The sequence below is a fragment of the Martes martes genome (assembly GCF_963455335.1).
Source record: "Martes martes genome assembly, chromosome: 2".
Lineage (NCBI taxonomy): Eukaryota > Metazoa > Chordata > Mammalia > Carnivora > Mustelidae > Martes > Martes martes.
Window position 1 is genome coordinate 67,910,987 of NC_137889.1, and position 18,328 is coordinate 67,929,314.

Here is an 18,328-nt window from a genome sequence, read left to right on the forward strand (position 1 = left end):
GACTAGGAAATGAAAGCAATTCCCAGGTTTGCTAGTGCACAGTAATACAGCTAGTTAAATCATTTAACCTCCAAGGTCCTCTGTTTGCTCATCTATACAACAGAAACGTAAACCTTCCCAATCACCGTAGAGGAAAATGTTATGCAAATGGAAAATACTGTCGAGCTTCAGTAACTGATCACATGCTAACCTACTGAGAAATCAATGTTAACATTGCTAGACAAAAGTTTATTCTGGGGCACCTGGGTGGCTCAGTGGGTTAAGCCTCTGCCTTCGGCTCAGGTCATGATCTCAGGGTCCTGGGATTGAGTCCCGCATCAGGCTCTCTGCTCAGCAGGGAGCCTGCTTCTCCCTCTCTCTCTGCCTGCCTCTCTGCCTGCTTGTGATTTCTCTCTCTGTCAAATAAATAAAATCTTAAAAAAAAAAAAAAGTTTATTCTCTTTGTAAACTAGAAGGACAACCTGAACTATAAACAAAGACTTTAAACTGCCCTTTTCCCTCTCTCCAATTTGTAATGTGTCTACATTATTAATTATACACATTAGTATCCTAATACTAGTATCTAACTTCTGGGCATCATGGCTAAAATAATTTTTGCTTTCTATCCATTTCACCCAGTGCCAGGCACTGAAGGACCAGACTTCAGAAGTATGGCTGCAAGACCCGGGGGGGAGCTGGGGCCTGAGGTGCCCTCGGCTGTCCAGGGAGAGAGGGTGTCTGGGGCTTCTGTCTGGCATTGGGGAGGGGCAGACCTTATCCATTCCCTTCTGAATAGGGGAGATGAGACTTTGTGTGTTGAGATCTTTGGTACTTTTATTTGGTCCCGGAACTGTCCTCCTCACCTGTCTTCCTGCAGCCCATAACCGAACAAAGCTGAGAGAGGCTCTCATAGAGGCAGAAATATAAGCCAGGTTCCTTAGTCAAGAAAATAAAATGTCAATAAAATGTCAAGACAGTCTGAAGGGTGTCTAGAAAATACAGACCTCACCAAAGCACAGCTGGAAAAACTGGTACTTGAAAGAGGAAAGAGGCATCTTCTCTAAATTCTACTTTTGTTTCAAGTTACATAACAAGAAAAATAAATACTTCATTTAAGTTAGTTTAGTTCTTCACAGAAATCCCTTAATCGTGATTCAGAATGATGGCATTAGCATGTATTAAGGGAATATAAAAACCAAGGTGTGTTTCTCAGTCCTCTAGAAAACTTCTTGTTACATTAACCCCTGCACTTTTTATAATATTCTAACAAACTCACTGAATTTATTGCCAAGGCGGAGAAAGTCACCTCCTGACTACAGGGTCTCATTATGCTCATTGGTATGCTTCAGGTGATGTGAACTATATAGCTCATCCTTTCCTCCTTTGGTCTCAAGTTAAATTAATTCTCAATTTTAATAATCCCATTCTTGATTTTTAGAAGTAAAAATTCTCCCACCCGATTTCTGTAGGCCTTCTAATTGCACTCATTTTTACTGTACCCACACTGCCCTCCTGTGCCAAGCACCAGCTCTGGAATTAAAGAGCCTAAATAACTGTGTCATCGTCATCCTCAACCTCCTCACCATGGTTTTGAAAACAGCAACCAACATTTGCTCAGTACGTGGGTTATGTGCCATATCCAAGCCCATTCAGATTTTAGAGCCCCTGGCTCCCTTTTTTTAATGAATAGGAGATCAATTATTAATAAAAACCTCCTGAGTTATATCCTTAGCCCACTTCTCTCCAACTAGATTGCCAGCTCCTTGAAGGCAGGGAGCCCCCATAATTCATGCTTCTTTATATTCTGCCATATTTAGCTCAATACCTTGTGCATCATACAGATCTAATAAATATTTGCTGACTTAGGAAGGACAAGGACAAATTAGAACAGGTAGACCGACACAAAAAGGGGAGAGAGACAAAGTAGAAAATACTGGTCAGCTATCTGACTGGCTTATTTCCTTTTCTTTATTTTCTCTTGTCAGTTCTGTAACCGGTCAGGAGGCCAAGGACTTAGGCACAGCCCTTTGGGATCCAAGCTCAGGGATCCGCCCCAGGTTGGTTCACCTTTGGCCAGAGGGTAATTACATGAGAGCAAGTAGGGCAAGTCCCTGAGATGTGGAAGGCTGGATAGAAGGAGGACTGCGAGCCTGGCCTTGCTCCACACCAGGATCACTGCACTGACTGAGCCCAGCTCCTTCTGGAGCCCACCCCAACTTGCCCCTCTTCCTATTGGCAGAACCCCAGACATTGTGCTCTCCTGCACAGCAGGGGGCGCCCCAGACCCCAGCTCCTCCCCCTGGGTCCTGAAACTCTACTTTCATCCAAGTCTGGTCCTGTCAGTGCCTGAGTGTTGTGAAAACCAAAGGAGAGGAGGAGGTGAAGCAGGAGAAGCTGGTCCTGCCCCCCTTCTCTGGCTGCTCCCCAGCTGGCCTCTCCCTGGGAGGCTGAGTCCAGAAAGAAGGAAGTGCTGATTCTGAGGGAAAAAAAAAGACATGGGCCCAGCTGGTTGTGTCTTCCTGCTGCCCCTTCTGCTAGGGATCTCAGGTGTGTTCCTGGGGTGACGAGAGTCCTAGGCGGGGGTAGGGGCTCATTCCAGGAGAGCTGCCCAGGGCATGGGCTGTGGGCTTCCTATGGCAACAAGAATTCATCATGGGTGTCTCCCACATACCCCCTTTTCTCTCCCTAGGCGCCAGTGAGGAGGAACCAGAGAATCTCCTGAAGTCGAGTAAGAGGCCCCAGCCAGTGCAGCAGGACTGGGTGGACCAAGTGACAGGCATTTGTGCCAAGCTGAAGAGAGGACACTGGTTTGGGAAAGGAGTGCAGAGGGGTGGGGGCAGAGGGGCAGGTCTCTGGGCAGATCTCCCATGCCTTTCTCTTCTTTGTCGGCAGTCTGCGGGCGCCCCGCCGTCTCATCTGGCATTGCCTCGGGCAGGGAGGCCAACGTGGGCCAGTGGCCCTGGCAGGTCAGCGTCCGCCAGGGCCTGCTTCACATCTGTGCAGCCACCCTCATCTCAAAGCAGTGGGTGCTGACCGTGGCAAGCTGCTTCCGGTGAGTGCGGGCCTTGCTTCGGAGAGACCCGTCAGGGGACTCGGGTGACTGGAGGTCCTGGCCTACGGTCAGACAGGGGTTTGCCTTGCACTGCCCAATATAGTACCCTGTGCCTTAGAAGAGGATCCAAATGTTTCCTGCCCTAGGTCTCCAGTCAATACAACTACTCGTAAGATTTCAGGCATCTTCTTATTTGACAATCACTTTGACTGAAATGAATGCCTAATATGCCTTATTTGACAATCACTTTGACTGAAATGAATGCCCCCAACTCAGTAGCTCCCCAAGGAGATACTCCCTGAGGGGGGGAATCCTCCCTGTCCAGCATGCCAATGTTCACACCACTCTGCATGCACAATCTTGAGCCCCCTTTACTCACCCCAGGTGACCTCATTCTCTCCTATTGTTTAAAATGTCATATATTGGCTGGCAACACCCATATGGACATCCCATTTTCACCTGGAAGTCTCACTGGTACCTCAAAGGTCCCACGAGCAGGACAGAGCTCCAATTTCACCACCACCATCATCCCCAAACCAACTTCTATCTTCCCTGTCTCATTCAACAAGGTTTACCTCGTTTACCTCGTTTACCTCGTTTACCAGGTTTACCTCGATTCCTAGAAACTGCCAAGTTCTTTCTCACCCTCCAGGCCTTTGCACAGTCTATATTCCCTCTGTCTCAAATACTTTTCCTGATAGCTCTTCTCACGGCTGACACTCACGTCTTTTGGGACCCTGTTGAGAACTTATCTCTTCAGTGAGACCTTTCCTGATTGCCCAATCCAAAGACTCTTTCCCTATCCTTTACTCTCTAACTTAAAATCCCATTTTCTTCATAGTATTTATCACACTTTAAAAGGCTGTACTTGTTAAATTGCCTGTTGCTTGGCCATCTTCTTTCCCTCCCTCCCTCACTCTCCTCTCTCACACACACTTGCAGTGCGCACAGACACGCATGCATGCACACAATCCACCAGCCCTATGAGGGCCAGATCTTGTCTAAGTCTCATTCATATTCTCAGAAAATGCTCAATACTTAGTGAAGGAACAAATGCTTATGAAGAGTCAGAGGAAAAATGCAACCTCCACAATTCGGGATTTTCAGGGACACCCATGACAGAGTCACAAGAAACTCATGGTCCCCCCACTCTGCTTCTTTTCTCAGGTCTAAGGACACCAGAAAATACCATGTGTTGGTGGGGTCACTTCAGGTCTCTGATCGCCCAAGCTCCAAAACAACGACAATCCCTGTGTCCAGGATTATCCCCTACCCTCACTTCCAGGGAAACACAACTAGTGCCATCGCTGTGGCAAAACTGGCCTACCCGGTTTCTTTTACCCCTGTTGTCCTGCCCATCTGCCTCCCCTCATCTGCAGTACAGCTCAAGAACTCAACCTCCTGCTGGGTGACTGGATGGGGCTATTCTGGAATGCACCAACGTGAGGATAAGTGGATTTTCTGAGCTCTCTTTCCTCAGCTGACATTCTCTCCCCCTGCTCCCTGTCCCAGCCCTAGCTCCAATATATTGCACTCTCCAAGGCAATTAATCTGACACGCCGCAGACTTCAAATTCTCCTTGACCCTGTTCCCTCCCCTTTGCTTTCCTACTTCTGCTGCAATCTCTTGCTTATTCCTGTCTGCCTTTGCTCTTGTTTGGCAATAGTGCTAAGACCTTCAAAGTGAGAAAGACAAGACAATGAGCTTACAGAGAAGGTAGCTCTCAGTCTGAGATGTAATAGAGCTTTCCCTCTGCACCTGGGTGGTGTGTGTGGTTAGATGGAGAGGGGAAGCGGGCATGAAGATGTATTAAAAAAATAAGGCTGCTGGGGCACCTGGGTGGCTCAGTGGGTTAAAGCCTCTGCCTTCAGCTCAGGTCATGATCCCAGGGTCCTGGGATCGAGCCCCGCATTGCATCGGGCTCTCTGCTCAGCAGGGAGCCTGCTTCCCCCCTCACTCTCTGCCTGCCTCTCTGCCTACTTGTGATCTCGGTCTGTCAAATAAATAAATAAATAAAATCTTTAAAAAAAAAAATAAGGCTGCTCAGCAAATCTCAAGTCAGGAGAGGAGAGGAGAGCTTCATGACTGAATCAACAGTCTTCATTCTTCAGAGTATGCTAGATCTACCTCTTTGTATTCTATGGAATATAACAATATATTTCAAGGCCAAATGAGGTCATTCTGCATCATTGTTTTGGGTTTTCCTGAGTCATAAGATTTTCTGTTATTTGTGGCATCTGAGTGGGAGCAAATGCCTTCTGCCCTGTTCAGACCCAGGGAACTCAGCCCTTAGGCTATTTCCCGAACTGGAAAGCAGAATGCCATCTGATATGGAGGCAGAATCTTTAAAAGCAGAGCTGAAATCCCTGAAAAACAGAGGCATGAAACCTCTATTCCTAGCTGAAAGTTGCTTCCTAAATTTTTAAGACAGCTCTGATTCTTTTTGTTCTCACAGATATGAAGCCGTCTTATATACTGAAGGAGCTAGAAGTGCCCCTTATGGATCTCCAGACATGCAGTGACTACTACCAGAAAGCAAACCTGCATGGAATCAAGCCCATCATCAGTGAAGCCATGATCTGCTCCAAGCTCCCAGTGGGGCAGACGGATCAGTGTATAGTAAGAATCCAGCCTGTAGGCACCTTCTAGAACCCTCCCCTTTCCCATGTGCTTATTCCATGTCTCTTATCTTCAGAATCCCTGGGTGAATCCAGCAGTGCCTGGAGAGGCCCTAACTCCACAGTTCTTGACTAAACAACCGGGAGAGTTACTGTCTACCCTGTGCAAGGCCTAGTCATCTTTCTTCTCTCCCCAGGGCAGTAGAGGTGATCCCCTGACATGTAGAGTGGAGGATTTCTGGGTCCTGGCAGGAGTGGTCAGCTGGGAATCAAACTGCATCCAAAACAATGAGCCTGGAATATATACAAACATCAGTTTCTATAAATCTTGGATTGAGAAGTCAGCCATTTCACATACTGACTTTTCTGCTGTCATCAGTCTGCACGTCTCTGGGCTCCTCCCTGTAATGCTTCTACCTCTCATTTTCCTGGGGCTACCCTAAGTGGCTAAGGTTAGTACCACCAGAGTAAGTGACAATTAAGAATGAGGAAAAAAGGCGGGAAATTCTAGTAAGTTGATGGCTTTTGTTTGTTTTTTAAATAGGCTCCTTGCCCAGTGTGGAGCCCAATGACCAAGCAAGACCTGAGGGGAGATCACGCTGAATCCCTAACCGACTGAGCCACCTAGGTGCTCCTAGAAGTTGATAGTTTTGATGAGAGATTTTGAGGAGTCATCAAGACAGATGCAGTTCTGCTATTTCTGGCTAGTCACCATAAGCCTAATGTGTCTGTTGCCTTTTATCCCCACGTCAACCTGGAAAACAAGATCCCCAGTGTTAATAAAGTTTGGTTGATTCCAACTGTTATTTCTTATATTCATTCTTTTGATGAAACTGCAGATATTGCCTGGGGAAATCCCAAAGCACGGAACTTTAGGGCTGAGAAAGATCTGGAAATCACCTGGCCCAACCAATCCCACATTCCACAGAGGAAGAAACTGGAGTCCAGAGAAACTAGTAAGTTTTTCCTTGCTGAATTCCAGATGAAAATCATCCAATATGGGGGGCACCTGGGTGGTTCAGTGGGTAACCCTCTGCCTTCAGCTTGGGTTGTGATCCCAGGGTCCTGGGATCGAGTCCCACATCGGGCTCTCTGCTCAGCAGGGAGCCTGCTTTCCTCTCTCTCTCTGCCTACTTGTGATCTTTCTCTCTGTCAAATAAATAAATAAAATCTTAAAAAAAAAAAAAAAAAGAAAGAAAGAAAGAAAAGAAAATCATCCGATATGGGCCTAGACTGGCTTCTGAAGAAAGAGCAAGGACTCAAAAGATGAGGTTTCAGTGGAAGCACAGCAGGAAAGAGGAGCCGAGGGCAGTGTGTTAGTTATTCCTGTGCAACAAATCACCCCAAAACTTAACAGCTGAGAGAACTCAAACACTGATTCTCTCACAGCGTCTGGGGTCAGTAACCAGGGAGGGCTTAGCCAGGTAGTTCTGGCTCAGGGTTTTTTCAAGGGGCTGCTGCTGTATCAGCCACAGTCATCTCAAAGTTCAACTAGAAAAGGAGCTGCTGTCAAGCTCATTCATAGGTCTGCTGCCGGCTCCAGAGGATCTGCTCCTAAGGTCACTCACACATCTCTGTAGGGCTGTCCCATGGCAGTTGCCTTTCCCTAGAGTGAATGAGCGAAGATAAAGTAAAAGAGAGCATTCAAGATGGAAGCCACAGTCTTTTCATAACCTAATCTCATAACTGACATCTCATTACTTCTACTGTATTCTAGTCTTCAGTTATTTTTTTTTTCTTTCTCCATACCCAACATGGAGCCCAATGCAGGGCTTGAACTCATGACCCTGAGATCAAGACCTGAGCTGAGATCAAGAGTCGGATGCTCAACCAACCGAGCCACCCAGGCACTCCTGCTGTATTCTAGTCTTTAAAACCTCAACAAGGTTTGAGTTTCGGGAGGCAAGGATGGCTGGGGCCTCAGATCTTAAAGGGTGCCTTCTATAGAGTCAGGGAAGGGTGTGGCCTAAGGAGCTAGGAAGCTAAAACTAACCATCATTTAGTAGTCGAGGATTAAATGGAGGGAGGGGGAGTTTAAAGAGAGCTATTCAGAGAAGGATGCCTTCTGAGCCTTCCACTAACTCCACCCACTGAAAGCACTTCATGGTTGTACTCTTAGGTGTCCTGGGGTTAAGGGAAGGTATTTATTAAAGAGATCTCCAACTCACAATTTCCTGACTGAAGAGTGGTCTAAGAACATGTCTTCATGTAAGAAATCTATGGGTGCTTTACCCGTGTCCTTTTCCTCGGCAGGTATACCAAGAGTGGTTAAGAACATGGGATCTGAGGGGAGCGTGGGTGGTTTAATTGGTTAAGCCCCTGCCTTCCGCTCAGGTCATGATTTCAGAGACCTGGGATTGAGACACAGATTGGGCTTCCTACTCAGCTCAGTGGGGAGCCTGCTTCTCCCTCTACCTGCTGCTCACCCTGCTTGTGCTCTCTCTGTGTCAATAAATAAAATCTTATAAAAAGAAAAAAAGAACGTGGGATCTGACACTGGCCAATGCTGACTTAATTTATGGATTTCATAACAAGCTGATTAAAATAATAACAGGATTCTCTGTATTACTAGGCAAATAATAGTTAAAAATATAATTGGAAGAAGTTTTGGCAAGACAGTGGAATGCACAACGAAAAGTGGACATACATCCCTTGCTCAAATTTCATTAAATACCAATAAAATCATTGCTTTAAATGGAAAATTTTCATTAATAACTGTGAAGATAATTACTTAAAGATACGTATATTAAATCTGGGCCATTAAAGAGCTTTCCATACATATGAAAATGATAACTTTGAAAAAAATTAATTCTCTAAATGAAAAAATGATACAAAGTACAAGCAGGATTCAAAGAATGATAACAATTTACTCTCAAAGGGACACTATTCATGTTAATAACTTTCCTCAGGATTTTTTTTCAGACGACAACACTACAGAATGGCAAGCAGGGACATATTAACATAACTAACAAAATTAACAAAAGATAAACTCACTAAACATGTAAGATTCTAAGTATAAAAGATAACGTTGTGAGAAAAGACAATGGATCTAGATATTAGAGCCAAGAAATCCAACAAGGAGAGCAAAGGTTTTAGAATCAGGAAATAAATTGTTGAAAGGCACCTTCCAAGTTCCCTGACAGAACTCTCAACTCAAAGCCTACGTCTGCTTATATTTAACAGACCCAGTGGATGATCCTTACCCTTCTTCACACAGCAGCATGGGAAAATCAACTAAGTGAGTAACTGCTGGGAACGTAAAATGCACCTATTTCCACTACAAGGCACCTTCTCGCCCCTTTCCTACCAGGACGCTCCAAAAACGGACACTTAGCAGGAAAATTTACACATAATGCACAAGATGGAATGAAGTAAGTGTCTGTAAAAAGAACCTCCCAAAATTTCAGGAAATACGTGCCTCTGTGTTTTAATAAGCTGAACTTGGAGATCTGGGTATAAGGTCAAAGCAACACAAGAGGTATGAAATCGTTAAGTGAGAAGCTTAAATCTAATCAACAGGAGGAGGCCCTGACTGTAAACCGAAGGGAAAGGTCAGCATGGAATCCAAGGCAGCAAAAGCCAGATAACTATATGAGTTCATCAGACCCTAGGCCATTAAGGGGAAAGAGACTCTGAGTTTGATGAATATAAACGTCACATTTATTTAGAAAAATATGTTTCTTTTGTGGAGAAGCGCTCTTTCATCTAGTTTTCATAAGGAAGGGATATTTCATCCTAATAAGTGAGATGCTCATGAAATGAGATTAACCACTTCCATTTATTCAGATCCTAAGTCTCTTCAAACCACCACCCACTTACTAATTTGTCCCTACTCATATCAACAAGATGTGCCCTGGTTAGGAAAAATGAAAATTCCAAATAACAGAAAGGAATAGCCCTCAATGCAAATAAACATTTTGGCTCATACACAGGTCTCTTAAAATTTAGTGAGCCCATCTGAATTTCTGAAGCTAAAAAACTAAGGCCCCAAACTGAGAGGACTTGTGCAAAGTCACATTGCCTGTGAAATATCTGCCTAAGGGGAACTCTCTGGGTGACATGGCATCTTTACCTCATCTCTGTAGCAGGAATTTATATTTACTTTATGCCTCCTCTGTATTGGCTAGTACACTGATCACTTCATTTATTTCTCTTTTAAAGATTTATTTATTCTATAGGGCACCTAGGTGGCTCAGTCGATTAAGCATCTGCCTTCAGCTCAGGTCATGATCCTCATGTCCTGGAGCCTCGCAATGGGCTCCCTGCTCAGTGGGGAGCTTGCTTCTCCCTCTCCCTCTGCCTGTCACTCTCCCTGCTGTGTGCTCTGTCTCTCTGTCAAATGAATAAATAAAATATTTTTTTAAAAAAAGGATTTCTTTATTTTAGAGAAAGAGTACAAGTGCATGCATGAGAGTGGGCAAAGGGGAGGGGCAGAGGAAGAGGGAGAAAGAGTCCCAAGCAGACTCTGTGCTGAGCAAGAAGCCCAATGCAGGGCTCAACCTCATGACCCTGAAATCACAATCTGAACCAAAATCAAGAGTCAGATGCTTAACTGACTGTGTCACCCAGGCACCCCGTTATCACTTTAAATATTATCTTACTTAGTTCCTAACAATGCAAGAAGGGATTACTTATTCTGCTTTCACCAATCAAAACACACACACTAAACACAACTGAGGCTCAGAGAGGTTAAGTAATTTGCCAAAGATCACATACCTAACATTTGATTAAATAGATTTATCCAGGACCGTCTGACTCAAAAGATCTGGCCCTTTTCACTATACCAGATTACCTCCACTCACTGTTAGAAGGCTCTACTAAAGGTTCATCTTTATACTACGCCAACATAACACTGCCCTTTTTCCTGGTTATTTGCACTTACTATACTCCTAGCTCCACTTGTAATTATTTAGGTATACACAGCTTTACTTCTCCTGAATAGATAAGAACATCCTTGAGAAAATACGCAGTTATCCTATTCATGTTCTTGACCTTCTAGCAGCATCTAATATAGAGACTTGCAAACAGAAAGCATCAAATCTTATTTTCTGAAAAACAAAATGAGAGCTATAGACTATAGAAAACCAGCTGTCAAAACCATAGGAAAAATTCCTTTAGTATGAGAACAAGTAAACCAATATAAAAAGGGAAATATTGTTTCTCTTAGTGATCAAAAGAACAAGACCAACAGCTCTTGCAAAGAGGGACTGACTGATGGGCAGGCCACAGGCCCTGGGCAAGTAGGATGGAGCTCGGAGCAGGATCAGTCCCGTGGAGAAGGTGACTGCAGAATAGAGAACTATACAGAGTATTGGCCAAGAAGGCAAAGAGCTGGGAAGAGGAAAAGGGTGTCTCTAAAAAGTTGTCCAGGGCTTGGCTCTGACATAACGGATGCCGAATATATGGGCTAATGCTAGAACACACTGGTTAGGGGAACTAAAGGGGACTAAAAATGTCTTGTATAAGTTCAAGAACTGACAACAGACTGGATCTTTTAACAGGCCTAGGGTCTATGGTGGCAAGGTGACAGAAAAGGCAAAACGCCAGAGTAATCAATGATTCTTTAAAAGACTGTTTTATAAGGAGATTTATTCATTTTCCAATATAATACATCAGTCTCATGGGTTGAATTATAAAAGAGGCAACTGAATCCATTTGCCCTTCCTGGAAATACAGACAAAAAGCTACAAAACTTGCAAATCTACTGCTGTCCCTGTTTTATTCTCCGGTGCTTAAGAGAAGACTGCATCCCTGAAGTGGCATCCCCACTTTCCACAGTGGATCCTAACTGAGGGTGATTCAGCCCCCCCAGGGGACATCTGGCAATACTCACGACAGGAGCTGGTAGTAATCCTGACAGCCAGTAAAATAAAGGCCAGAGATGCTTCTTAACATCCTACAATACCCAGGACAGCACCCCACAACAAACAATCATCTGGCCCAAAATGCCAATAGAGCCAATGCTGAGATATTCTTATCCACAGGTACCATCAACATTAATCTAAGCCATCACAGAGAAGACTTGTTTGTCCAGAATTAATAAAACGGAGATATTAGTTTAATAACAACAATAAAAACAGCAGCTACTATTTATTATTGCATCCTTAAATAGGCCAAACCCAAGCTAAGTACTTTCACTTTTTTTTTTTAATATAAGACTTTATTTATTTGAGAGAGAAAGAAGGAGAGCAAGCACTCGATCACACAAGCAGGGGCAGGAGACAGAGGAAGAGGGACAAGCAGACTCCCCGCTGAGCAGAGAGCCCACCGAGGGGCTCGATCCCAGGACCCTGGGGATCACGACCTGAGCCAAAGACAGCCACTTAGCTGACTAAACCACCCAGGCACCCCCTAAGAACTTTGACTTTATCTCATTTAATTTTTACAAAAATCTTGTGGGGTATTATTATTCTTATTTCACAAAGATGTAAAAGTTCTAAGTTGGTCACAGCTGCATGCAAGTAATAAAGCTCCTATTACTACCATCACACTGCCCCATTCCAAACCAGAAGTTAGGTGCAGAGCAGAGGTATTTAAAGAGCATTCTAATGTTTATAGGGTAATGATCTGGGAATACAGAATCTAAGACCTGGAGACAGAGCAGGATGAGAAAGGCAGAAAGCTCCCAGAACTGTCTCAGGAAGTCTCTGGAGTGCCACTGGCACCTACTCCCTAGAGGCTTCCAAGTCCCTGGCACTTCTTACCTGAGGAGAAGAAAGGGAGCAGTAAAATGGCACACCAACATGTCCACTGACTGCTACACCAAAAATAAGAAAATAATTGTAGAGGGACAGCTGGGGCATAGACAAAGGTAAATAAATAAACAGATAAATTAGCAATGTATAATTCAGTGTTACATCTGTAAAGAACCTGAGATCAATCGATTCCAATGCCTTCACAGAATAGGAAAACACATGCCTTAGGAGCAAAGTGACTTGCTTAAGATCATATAGCCATCCCCATGAAAACAACAGAATAGTCACTGTGGGTTGAAAACCACAGTACATTTGTCCAGTGTACTTGGACAAATGTACAAATTAAAAAAAAAAAACAAATCAGGGGTGCCTGAGTGTATCAGTTGTTAAGCGTCTGCCTTTGGCTCAGGTCATGGACCCAGGGTCCTGGGATGGAGCCCCGCATCAGGCTCCCTGACTGGGGCGGGGCAGGGGGGTAGAGAGGGGGAGCCTGCTTCTCCCTCTCCCACTCCCCCTGCTTGTGTTCCCTCTCTTGCTGTTCTCTCTCTCTCTCTCTCTCTGTCAAATAAACAAATAAATATCTTTAAAAAATAGTAATAATAAAAAGTGAAAATAAAAATTAGCTTAGATTTAAAAAGGACTCGTAAGTTCCAACTCTTTAAAAATGAACATTTTCTGGAGAGGGTCCAAGACGGCAGCACTGAAAGATCCTAAACTCCCCTCCTCCCATGGACACAACAAATCTAAAGCTTCAACATACAAATCACTTCCCTCTACAAAAGACCTGAAAACTAGACAAACTGCTCTCCCCAAAAATGGATAAAAGGAGCAATCAAGATATGCAGGAGAAATAGAGATATGGTCTCACAAACAACCCCACCCCTGGCATGGTGACAGACAACAGGGAGGGATCTTGCCAAACAGGCACTCCTCCCAGGGCGAGGGAGAGGTTGGTGCCCCATACCCGGCAATCTACCCCTGCTATCCACAGGAAGACAGAAGCCTCCAAAACATCTGCCTTGGAAAACCAGTGAGGGTATGTCTGGGGTTCCCAAAGTGTTATAGGAAACTGAGATTCCCCTCTTAGAGGGTTCACACATAGTCCTGTGGGCCCTGAGACACAAGTCTGAAAAATGCCTATGCTATATGTGACAGAGATTCATTTGCTAATCTGGGGGCATTGGCTGGAGGAGTGGGAGACAGCAGAGATGCTCACCAGAGCACTACTGGCTGCTACTGCTAGCACAGGCAGGTGAGTATGGATGCAGTAGCCTCCTGCTGCTTTGCCAGCACAGGTCAGGGCAAGAAGTCACAGCACTTGCTAAGGCTGGCAAGTGAGGGCAGGAGCAATGTTCCATTGGTTCCCTGGCTGGGGCAGGCAAGATCACAGAGCTCTCCCACTCTCTAAGACTGTGAGTGTGGCAAACACAACACTCTCCTGCCCCCTGACTGGGACTGGTGACTGTGAACAGTCGTGGCATTCTCCTGCTGCCAGCCCAAAGCCAAAGGGGGCAAACAGAAAAGGCACTTCCAGTGAATCACTGAAGCCCACAGACGCACTCCATTAAGGCATTTTCCCCACTGCCTTTCTGAAGCCAGTGACTGTGCCCTGCCCCTACACTCTCCAACGGACTCACTAAAGCCAGCAGATACATGCAATTCACACAAGAGACACCCTTGATTGGCCCTGGTGACCAAGAGGACTGGTGTTCTAAAGCTCCACAGAACTATATACAACTGGAAAGGCTGTTCTGGGCAGGCTCCGACCCCCAGGGTACTACAAAGACAGCACACTGTAACACAACTCCAGTCTTCCCGTGAATAAAACCTATTCACTTAGCCTGGAGCTCCAGCCTGCAGGATAGACGGGTTTCCCTCACATATAGAGGCGAAGGAGTGGTTCCAGGGAATATAAGCAGGGAGACACCATCCTTGTGCACCCTGCTGGCTTCACTAGAGTCAACCACTTCCCAAAAAGGAGCTTATACACTCATCTGGAGCCCCAGTTTTTGCAACTGTCACCCAGGGGACCCCTCCCAATCTACAAATCTAAAGATGAGCTGGGATTACAGCTGTGGTCCCACAGGACTATACATATTTGCATACTTCAAGCAGCTGCCTGAGAGTCTGGATTCCAATCAGCAGGTGCTTGGATTACAAACAGGTCTTGGCACACTCTCAACAATGGAAGAATATCAAAAACAATTCAGGTAGCTTAGGCAATCATAAAGGCTTGAGAGACAACCGATAGCTAAAGCAAGACTGAATGAAAAGGATCATACTTTCATAAGGCCATTCCTTCGAGACTGAGAGAGGTAGATGTTTGCCTACTATACAGAAAAACACAGAGAGTCAAATAAAGTGAGGAAACAGAAACATGTTCCAAATGAGAGAATAAGACAACACTTCAGAAAAAGGCCTTACTGATACTGAGGTAAGTAAACTACCTGATAAAATAATTTAATGTAATGGTCATAAAGATGCTTGCCTAACTGAAGAGAAGAATGGGTGAACACAGTGAGAATTTTAACAAAGAAATAGAAAACATAAAAAAAGTACCAAACAGGGGTGCCTGGGTGGCTCAGTTGGTTGTGTGTCTGACTGCTGATTTTGGTTCAAGTCATGATATCAGGGTCTTGGGATCAAGTCCCACATCGGGCTCTGCGCTCAGTACAAAGTGTGCTTGGGATTCTCTCTCTTCCTCTCCCTCTGGCCCTCCCCCTGCTTACACTCTCTCTCTCTCTCAAAATCCACATTATAGGGGTCCCAAAAGGAAAACACGGAGATAAAGGGACAGAAAACTTATTTGAAGAAAATAATGGCTGAAAACCTCCCTAAAGAAAAAAAACAGACAATGTAGGTCCAGGAAGCCCAGAGTTACAAATAAGATGAAACCAAAGAAAACCAAGCCAAAACACATTATAATTAAAATGTCAGAAGTTAAAGATAAAGAGAGAATATTAAAAGCAGAAAAACAGTTACATATAGGGAAATTCCATAAGCCTATCAGCAGATTTCTCAGCAGAAACTTCGCAAGTCAAAAGAGGGTGGCATGACATATTCAAAGTGCTGAAAGGAAAAAATTTCCAAGAATACCCTGAGAATACTCTACCAGGCAAGGTTATCTCTCAGATTTGGAGATAAAGAATCTTCCAGATGAGCAAAAGCCAAAGGCTAGTAAACTACCCTTAGAAGAAATATTAAAAGGTTAAAACTGAACAGATATAGCACTAATTAATAACAAGAAACATACAAAAGTAAAAAAAAAAAAATCTTACTGAAAAGGTAAATACATAGTAAAGGTAGTGGATTATTCACTTACAAAGCTACTAATAAGGTTGAAAGGCAGAAATTGTAAAAATAGGGACGCCTGGGTGGCTCAGTTGGTTGGGCAGCTGCCTTCGGCTCAGGTCATGATCCCAGCATCCTGGGATCGAGTCCCGCATCGGGCTCCTTGCTCGGCAGGGAGCCTGCTTCTCCCTCTGCCTGCCACTCTGTCTGCTTGTGCTCACTCTCGCTCCTCCCTCTCTCTCTCTCTCTCTCTGACAAATAAATAAATAAATCTTTAAAAAAAAAAAGAAATTGTAAAAATAACAAAAACTACAATAATTAAGGAATACATAAAATAAAAAGATGTAAAAAGAGACATCAAAAACAAAATGTAGGGGTGCCTGGGTGGCTCAGTGGGTTAAGCCTCTGCCTTTGGCTCAGGTCATGGTCTCAGGGTCCTGGGATGGAGCCCCGAATCTGGTTCTCTGCTCAGCAGGGAGCCTGCTTTCCCCCCCGACCCCCGCCTCTCCACCTACTTGTGATCTCTGTCAAATGAATAAATAAAATCTTAAAAACAAAACAAACAAACAAAAAACAAAATCTAGGGGGGATGGGGAGTTTAAAAATGTAGTTTTAGAATGTGTCCAAATTTAAGTTATTATCAATTTAAAATAGATTGTTACACACAAATGATTACATATGTGAACCTCAAGGTAACCACAAAGCAGAAACTTACAGTAGATGCACAGAAGAAAATTAGAAAGGAATCATATAAATGTAACACTAAAGAGCGTCATCAAACCAGAGGGAAGACAGAAAGAGAAGAATAAAGAAACAGAGAAACTATAAAAACATCCAGAAAACAGTTAACAAAATGGCAATAAGTATATACCTATCAATAATTACTTTAAATGTAAGTGGACTAAAATCTTCAATCAAAAGACAGAGAATGGGGCGCCTGGGTGGCTCAGTGGGTTAAAGCCGCTGCCTTCGGCTCAGGTCATGATCCCATCATCCTGGGATCGAGACCCGCATCGGGCTCTCTGCTCAGCAGGGAGCCGGCTTCCTCCCTTCTCTCTCTGCCTGCCTCTATGCCTACTTGTGATCTGTCTGTCAAATAAATAAATAAAATCTTTAAAAAAAAAAAAAAAGACAGAGAATGGCTGAGTGCGCTAAAAAAAATAATAAAATAAGACGCATTCATATACTGCCTACAAGTGACTCACTTCAAAAGTTAGGACACACACAGACTAAAAGTAAAGGTATGAAAAAAGATATTCAATGGAAATGGAAACCAAGAGAAAACGGATGTAGCTATACTCATTTCAGACAAAAAAGACTTTAAAACAAATACTGTAACAGGAGAAAGAGGAGCACTACATAATGATACCCATAACATTTATATATACACACACACACACACACACACACACACATACACATATATATATATGCAAACAATACAAGAGCACCAAAATACATAAAGCAAATTATTAACAGACCTAAAGGGAGAAACTGTCCTCTCTCCCCACTTCATTTAACATTGTATTGGAAGTCCTAGCCACAGCAATCAGACAAGAAAAAGAAATAAAAGACATCCAAATTTGTAAAGAAGTAAAACTGCCACTATTTGCAGATGACGTGATCCTATCTATAGAAAACCCTAAAGACTCCACTAAAAACCTGCTAGAACTAATAAATGAATGCAATAAAGTTGAGAATACAAAATTAATACATAAAAATTTGTTGCTTTCTTATAACTAATAGCAAACTATCACAAACAATTCAAGAAAACAATCCCATTTACAATCCCATCAGAAAGTACAAAATAAATTTAACCGAAGTAGGTGAAAGCCTATAACCTGAAAAACTGTAAGACACTGATTAAAGAAATTGAAGACACAAAGAAATGAAAAGATATTCTGTGCTCATGGATTGAAAGAATTAATGTTACTAAAATGTTCATACTACCCGAACCAATCTACAGATTCAACGCAATCCCTAACAAAATCCCAATGGCATTTCTTGAAAAAATAGAGTAATTCTAAAATAGGTACGGAATCACAGAAGACCCCCCAAATAGCCAAAACAATCTTGAGAAAAAAGAACAAAGCCAGAGGTATCTCACTTTCTGATTTCACACTATACTACAAAGCTAAGGTAATCAAAACAGCATGGTATTGGTATAAAACAGACACATAGATCAATGGAACACAACAGAGAGTCCAGAAATAAACCCATGTATGTATAGTCATTTACAATAAAGGAAGCCCAAATATACAATGAGAAAAGAACAATTTCTTCAATACACGGTGCTGGGAAAACTGGACAACTACAAGCAAAAGAATGAAACTGAACCATTATCTTATACCATATCTAAAAATTAACACAAAATGGATTAGAGACTTGAGTAAGACCCAAAACCATAAAACTCCTAGAAGAAAACATAGACAGTAAGCTCCTTGACATCAGTTTTAGCAATATTTTTTTGGACTTCAATTCAAAGGCAAGGGAAACAAAAACAAAACAAATAGGACTACATTAAAAAAAAAAATGCTTGTCCACGATAAGGGAAACCATCAACAAAACAAAAAAACAACCTACTGAATGGGAAAAGATATTTGCAAATCATATATCTGGTAAGGGGTTGAGATCCAAAATATATTAAGAACTCAAACAACAACAACAAAAACCTAACAATCCAATTTAAAAAT

At 43.3% G+C, this 18,328-nt stretch overlaps 2 protein-coding genes across 7 annotated transcripts in view; one reads left to right on the forward strand and one right to left on the reverse strand.

The window, feature by feature from the left end:
• SH3D19 (SH3 domain containing 19) overlaps positions 1-18,328 on the reverse strand; it is a 179,061-nt gene that overhangs the window by 119,041 nt on the left and 41,692 nt on the right. The gene's annotated exons all lie outside the window — the stretch shown is intronic.
• Positions 2,093-6,454, forward strand: LOC308338748 (serine protease 48-like). Its single transcript, XM_080797012.1, has 7 exons — positions 2,093-2,526; positions 2,669-2,707; positions 2,872-3,031; positions 4,199-4,473; positions 5,487-5,650; positions 5,847-6,101; positions 6,194-6,454. Exons 1-6 carry the CDS (start codon positions 2,475-2,477, stop codon positions 6,090-6,092), a joined length of 936 nt encoding a protein of 311 aa, XP_080653138.1. The 5' UTR covers positions 2,093-2,474; the 3' UTR covers positions 6,093-6,101; positions 6,194-6,454.

What these genes read in the sequence shown, in the direction of transcription:
- LOC308338748 (XM_080797012.1), top strand. Translation starts at nt 2,475, where the DNA reads ATGGGCCCAGCTGGTTGTGTCTTCCTGCTGCCCCTTCTGCTAGGGATC. An exon ending in CTATTCTGGAATGCACCAAC is followed by an intron (nt 4,474 to 5,486) that starts GTGAGGATAAGT and finishes TTGTTCTCACAG; the next exon opens with ATATGAAGCCGTCTTATATA. An exon ending in GGCAGACGGATCAGTGTATA is followed by an intron (nt 5,651 to 5,846) that starts GTAAGAATCCAG and finishes TTCTCTCCCCAG; the next exon opens with GGCAGTAGAGGTGATCCCCT.